The sequence below is a fragment of the Sebastes umbrosus genome, chromosome 6 (assembly GCF_015220745.1).
Source record: "Sebastes umbrosus isolate fSebUmb1 chromosome 6, fSebUmb1.pri, whole genome shotgun sequence".
NCBI classification, from domain to species: Eukaryota; Metazoa; Chordata; class Actinopteri; order Perciformes; family Sebastidae; genus Sebastes; species Sebastes umbrosus.
Genome location: NC_051274.1, coordinates 28672370 through 28679503, shown reverse-complemented (window position 1 = coordinate 28679503; position 7134 = coordinate 28672370). Strand labels below are relative to the sequence as shown.

Below are 7134 nucleotides of genomic sequence, written 5' to 3'. Positions count from 1 at the left end.
CATTTTCTAGCTTTTCTTTGGACACATTTGTCTTTTCTCTTCATGCACCTTTTATATGTTGCCTCTTTTCCGTCTGCCTGGTGTGTAAAGCAGGTGTTGCTGACAGATAACAGCTGCAGAGAGGCAGAGGTAGACTCATAAAACCAGATAAGTCATGTTCAATGACAGGAGCAGCAGGTAATACAGGCTGAATGTGCAGAGCGTTGGCGCCGTCCGTCATCTTTCTGCAGGCTAATACCATCTCAAGGACCGGCGATTATAAAACCGCTCTACTCTGCAGAGCCTGAACATCACTTGTGTGACTCAACAGCAGTGATCTCGTACCAACCTTTACACATTTTTATATACTAATGCCTCTTTGGAGTGACAGTAACAGCCTGTAAGAAACGATCTAAATATCAGATGAACGTGGAGCTCAGAGATTTATCTTTGAAGCAACAGTAAAGTGCTTTCAAATGTAAAAATAAGACTTCAGGAAAAAGCACAGTGGTTGATCCACCCTTAACACTGATTGATGCACACAGTTATAAACTGTACACACAAAAGGAGTGTGAGCTGATAGAAAAAGGTTCTGAGGTAACAGTTGGAAAGAAAAAGGCCAATCTGGACCAGGGCGGTAAAACAAGCCCACGTCTTCACAACTTTCCGGACAGAAAAGTCAAACTACACGTTAATTGATGCATATACCAACACAAATGTACCTGCACAAAACCTCCTTTGAAACTTGTGATACTTTTGATACCAACACCGCAGGACCTGTGAGGCCACAAAAACGTCATCAGTGTTTCTTAGATGAAATTTAGACAGCCAAGACTGAAAGGAAATATGCTGCTGCTCAAAGCACAAACACCACATGGACTATAGATTTCAAATGTGTCCTGTTCTTTAAGCACAAATAGACTTTTTGTCCGAAAGAGCCCACATTTACGAGCGAAAAATTATACTAAACCTTTGTCAAAAACACAAAGCACAAACTGCTTTTATCTCTCAAATGAAAAAAACTCCAGCTGCTCTGGATTTGATACCTTTTAAGCACAAAGTACGACAGATATTCAAACAGATATCCACGTGCTGAAAGTATAGTTCTGCTTTTTATGAGGTTAAACAACTAGTTTGAACCAGCGAGCACAAGCTGTGTTCAGATCATTAACAGTTTGTCACTTTGACATAAATATTCAGGTGCTAAAAAGTGCATTTTGTGTATGATTATTTTATGATTTCAAAGACATTTTTGTATCAATTCAAAGCACAAACAAATATTAATAATTCAGCCATAAAAATGCACACAACACTGTTTACACTGGTTTGAGAAACAATTTCATATCATGTTTCAAATATTTTACGGAAAAGACGAAATCAGGATGTTTAAAGCAGAGCAGGAAGCAGACAACACAGATGTTTCTGTGTTTTGAGCTGCTGGGTTCAGATTTGTTAAAACTCGAGTTAGATGAATTATTGAGGCGAGCTCTGTTAGCAATACTTCAATATTTGACTGAAGTTCTTCAGAGCCTCTCCTCGTCCTGATCCAGAAGCAGAAATCCAACTGTTCAGATTCACTATTGAAGGTTTGCTGTGGATCCTTTTGTCAATTTGGGGAGAAAGGAAGTTGCTTTAATCACTCGCTGGTGTTCAGATGAATTATTGAACTGAAGAGAAAAACTGCTGGAACTCTTTACGAGTTTTTCTTCTTCTTCATGTCTTATTAATCGTCACTGGCCTCGTTTCCACTGCGGCTCGAAACAAACCTCAGGAGACAGATAACTAAACATTTGGCTAAGTGGTTTGTAAAGATATGTGAGACATTACAGCCTTGAAAAAGCACCACGGTTGGTTTTTACTTTAGCTTTAACCAGTTTTAGAAGAGGAGGTGGCACTTTGATTCAAACTGAGCAGATCTCAGTGGAGGAAAAACTACAAATACTGACAGGGAAATTAAAGACCTCTTTTCGTCATTTAAGAGCTCAAATAGAAATAATACATTCATTTATGTATCTGTGACTTAGTAGGTGTTACTTTTACTGGAAACAGAAGGCGAGAGCACAACATTTTTACAGTTTCATATCTGCAGGGAGGCGTTTTATAAGCACCACAACTTGGACATATTTTTGTTATATTCTCACTTTAAGAGCAAATGTATTAAAACCAGGCAACCAGAAGGCTAAATCTGGTCACTGAGGTTTAATAATCCCTTTTAAATTATCTTTCCTTCACCTTTCTTTGGCCATTTGAGCTGCACACTTCCAACAAACTGACAGACTTTGCTCCACATAATGTGCGTTTGTGTGCGACTGTGATGCTATGAACACACATGTAACTGTGCACACAAAGGACAAACTGAAACCAAACACACTCACTGAGAGGTCAGTGTGAACAGTGTGTAGGTGGAACTTAAATCAAACACTCCTCCTCCTTCATCCTCCTTCATCACCTACATCAATCCCTATTTTCTAGGACGCCCACAAACTAAACTGAATTTTCTACATTTGAACAGTTTGAAGCACAAACTGAAGAGCTTTTGCCTCTTCCTCCCCCTCCTCCTCATCCTCCTTCTCCCCTGCAGGGCTGAAACAATCTGCCGCGCATGAATAAAAATTAATTTTTCACCGTGATGAAAAGACGCAGCGTCTCGCCGCCCGCGGGACAGCAGATAAAAGCTGTTTACTGTGAGGAGCAGTTAGAGAAACACAACTCGTCTTCTTCATGAAAAAAACAACAACTAAACAAAGCTGAACAATGTCCTCCTCCTTCTTTTGTCCTCTGTTTCATCAGTGGTTGAGAGGTGGGTACAGAGCTTTTGTCTTCAGAGTGACAGAGCAGAGGAGAAACGACAACAGGAAGTGAACTCAGCTGGGGTTTTTATCACAAGTGACACTTTGATGTCTTTGTTGAAGAAGTTTGACTGATAAAAGCTTTCAATAAACTCAATGAAGCACATTTGGGGGATTTTTAGATGAAGCGGCTTCCCCACCTTTGTGCATATTTACTGAAAAACACTACGAACTGACTGAAAATTCACTTTCATAAGGGTTTTTCTGAAGCTAAATAGATAATCCTGGAAAACAACAGAAGACGGTTGAATCTCACTGAAACTTCTGTATGAACTACTTGGACTGATTTCTCTGAGGATTTATGGTTTACAAAAAAAACAAGCACAACTCATCCTACATAATGGATCCTTGTAGCAGGGATCATAAATGATTTCACCAACACTTCATTCTGCCTCAAAAAGTTGTCTGAAATCTGGCGAGTTTATCTTCGCTTTGAAAAAGGGCGAACAAGAGGAGAAAACAGAAAGCAAAGACACACCTGAGGACGTCGGATTTTGAGGTTAAAGGTCAGACGGACGAGCTGGATTATCGATACGGAACGTCTTCTGAGGGACCTGCAGAGACAGAGGACAGAGGACGCAGAGATTAAAAGACGAGGAGAAAGCAGAGACGGAGATAAGAGGACGAGTGTCAGGACGCCATCATGGGCTGCAACATGTGTGTGGTCAAACGTCCGGAGGAGCAGTACAGGATCATGTTCCAGGTAAGACGCTGCTGGCCTTCTGACCAATCAAATGTGTTAGATTAAAGGAAAGGATCACACCTAAAATAAACCACACCTTAAGTCCGTCAACATTTCATACTGTCTCCAACCATTTCCTAAATCATTCTATCAGCGTTTACATTGATTTCGTTCCTTTCAGGCAGCAACTGGTTTCATATAATTTCTGTAAAAGTCATCTTGAGACCAGAAACTAGAAGATTTACACACTGGTCCTTTAAAACTAGATCTTAACTCAGGGGAACTCTACAAAACAGGGCCTGGAGATGAGGTATTAAAGCAGGCATTGCCTCGGGCTTCTGTCCTTTCAGTTTATAATGTACCTCAGAGGTGCACACAGTATTAACCAGAAACAAGACCTGGACTCCCTAGGCCCCTGAAGGCTTTGTCTGCATGGAGCAAACATGGAGGCTACAAAAACAAGCATTAAAAGCTCTTAAATCTCAAGCACCAACACAGACTTTTCATAACAGCTTCTGGTTTCATCTGCACACAATAATAATACAAGTTTAAAGCCACAGAAAAGGAAGTAAAACAGCAACCTGGAAGGAAGAATATGTGTGTAAAGTTGGAAAGATATTCACAGATTCAAACTTCCCGGATCAATAACTCATAAGCGAAACGTTGTTAAAACACAAACGACGGCTCTTTCTAATCGTAGTGAGGTAGACAACGAGCTACAACCTCATTCTTATTCTTAATGTTTCTTATCGTGGTGCCATATTGTTGCAGTTCTTGATAAAACAGTCCGCCCATCTCTTCTTGTGAAAGTGAAATTTATAAAATATAATTAACTGTAAAAATATATAATTAACTGTACAAAGAACATTAAGGCTTCGTCCGAAATGGCCTACTATGCACTATATACATACCCAATAAGTATACTATCGTTCAACATACTTTTGTGTGAATAAACAGTAGTTTGTATCTTTTTGGACGCACTGAACTGTAATTTATGTCGTCACTTCCTGAGAGCCTCCTTGCCGGTTGGAGACGTGTAACCATGGTAACCCGTACCAACCTCATGTGACCAAATCGACGGTTTGTGAGAATCTGAATTAATTTAAAATATATATTACGCCTAGCAAAGTGAAATCTTATACTTACAGTAAAATTGAAGCGTTATTTATTTATTTGATTTGTCAAATATTTAATACTCTTATCAAAATTGGGAGTGGAAAAAATATGCTGCTTTATGCAAATGTATATATATATATATATTTATTATTAAAAATCAATTAACAACACAAAACAATGACAAATTTTGTCCAGAAACCCTCACAGGTACTGCATTTAGCATTAAAAACATGTTCAAATCATAACATGGTAAACTGCAGCTCAACAGGCAACAACAGCTGTCAGTGTGTCAGTGTGCTGACTTGACTATGACTTGCCCCAAACTGCATGTGATTATCATAAAGTGGGCACGTCTGTAAAGGGGAGACTCGTGGGTACCCAGAGAACCCATTTTCATTCACTTGTCTTGAGGTCAGAGGTCAAGGGACCCCTTTGAAAATGGCCATGCTAGAGTCTGTGTAATATTGTAGAGGAAACTACTGTACCATTCATCACTTCAGGCTGGTCTAGTTACTTTCTGTAAAGGTCATCGTGTTATTCTGCTGGGATTTTTTTTCCAGTGGAGGCTGAAAGTCACAGAGGACAGAAATCCTGCTCACACCCCTCCTGCTCGTTCATGGAAAGCAGTGTGATTGTGTGAGTGTGTGAGTGTGTGTATGTGTGTGTATGTGTGTGTATGTGTGGTAGTGTGTATGTGCATGGATGCTCATGCCTCCATGCATTAATGTGCAACGCTTCAGTAAAAAAAAGAATAGCCATATTCTTTGCTGTTATAACACATTTCAATCTGCATACTTTACATATATTTACATTTATTTTACTATGATTAATTCCAGCTTCTCCTTCGATCGGATGAATAAAGTACAACCAAAATCTACATCTGCAATAAAATATTTTACCAATTGCCAACTCTGATCTTCTCATTCAGTATGATTCAGTGTGTTGTGTTGTAGAGTAGCCTTTAATCTATTACTCACAACATGATTTCTGATATCAGCGTAGGTCTTTCTTAAAGAAAATCATAAATGCAAAGTGATTGGTAATTCACAGATCATGTTATTACCAATAATCTTAATAGTCATTCATCAAATAATCCCATTGCAAAGTCACATGGTTCGTTGACCCCTCAAACCACCCCTACCTCCTCCCTGTAGGTTTCTAACATAGATTGTATATAAAGATGGACGACATGGCAGCTCCCCAAAAGTGAAAGCCAAAACATCTGGATCTGAAAATATCAAGATGGCAGCTCCCGTATCGGGGATATTTTGGCTTCATTTCTGTACAGTGGGAGGAAGTGGAGACGCGGCGTCCATCTTTATGTACAGTCTGTGGTCATGGTTATGGAGACCACAGTGGACCATGAACCATGAACAGCTCGTTCATGGCGCTGAACTGTGGTTTGTTGTTGTAGTCTGACTACACTGTTCTTCACTGTAGCAGATGGAGCTGTCCATGGTGCTGAAATCTGGTTTGTTGTTGTAGACTGAATACACTGTTCTTTACTGTAGCAGTTGGAGCTGTCCATGATGTTGAACTCTGGTTTGTTGTTGTAAACTGAATACACTGTTCTTTACTGTAGCAGTTGGAGCTGTCCATGATGTTGAACTCTGGTTTGTTGTTGTAAACTGAATACACTGTTCTTTACTGTAGCAGATGGAGCTGTCCATGGTGCTGAACTCTGGTTTGTTGTTGTAAACTGAATACACTGTTCTTTACTGTAGCAGTTGGAGCTGTCCATGGTGCTGAACTCTGGTTTGTTGTTGTGGACTGACTACACTGTTCTTTACTGTAGCAGTTGGAGCTGTCCATGGTGCTGAACTCTGGTTTGTTGTTGTAAACTGAATACACTGTTCTTTACTGTAGCAGATGGAGCTGTCCATGGTGCTGAACTCTGGTTTGTTGTTGTAAACTGAATACACTGTTCTTTACTGTAGCAGATGGAGCTGTCCATGGTGCTGAACTCTGGTTTGTTGTTGTGGACTGACTACACTGTTCTTTACTGTAAAAGGCAGAGCTGTCCATGGTGCTGAACTCTTGTTTGTTGTTGTGGACTGAATACACTGTTCTTTACTGTAGCAGATCGAGCTTTCCATGGTGTTGAACCCTGGTTTGTTGTTGTGGAATGAATACACTGTTCTTTACTGTAGCAGATGGAGCTGTCCATGGTGATGAACTCTGGTTTGAACTGACCAAAGATACGAAACTCCAGTCTTTTTTGGACAACAGCCGCCATTTTGGATTAAAAACGATTATTATATTTATAATATTTTTATTGTTTAACCCAGGCCATTTCAGTAGAATATGACAAAAGAATAGAAATAAGTTTGTTTTACTTTTGTACGGCACGTTGTGGGCGGATGTTTTACTGGCGTCCGGTAGTCGCTTTCAGTCCAAAATGGCGGACGCGCAACTTTGCTGCTGGCCGCTGACGTTGCAATAGAACAAACAATTGACCTTCACTCCTTAGTAAAATACGTTCTTTGGTCTGTCTGCTCCGTTCTTTAC

The 7134-nt window shown here is 40.0% G+C and overlaps 1 protein-coding gene and 1 long non-coding RNA gene across 2 annotated transcripts in view; one reads left to right on the top strand and one right to left on the bottom strand.

The window, feature by feature from the left end:
- Nucleotides 1-323: 323 nt before the first annotated feature.
- Nucleotides 324-7134, bottom strand: part of LOC119489846 — a 44621-nt gene continuing 37810 nt past the window's right edge. The window contains exon 3 of the long non-coding RNA XR_005207269.1: nucleotides 324-3382. This is a non-coding gene — a long non-coding RNA (uncharacterized LOC119489846). The remainder of the gene's footprint in view (nucleotides 3383-7134) is intronic.
- Nucleotides 3382-7134, top strand: part of LOC119489844 (PDZ domain-containing protein 4-like) — a 45076-nt gene continuing 41323 nt past the window's right edge. The window contains exon 1 of the mRNA XM_037772758.1: nucleotides 3382-3531. Within this exon, the coding sequence (XP_037628686.1) occupies nucleotides 3472-3531 (60 nt within the window). The 5' untranslated portion in view covers nucleotides 3382-3471. The remainder of the gene's footprint in view (nucleotides 3532-7134) is intronic.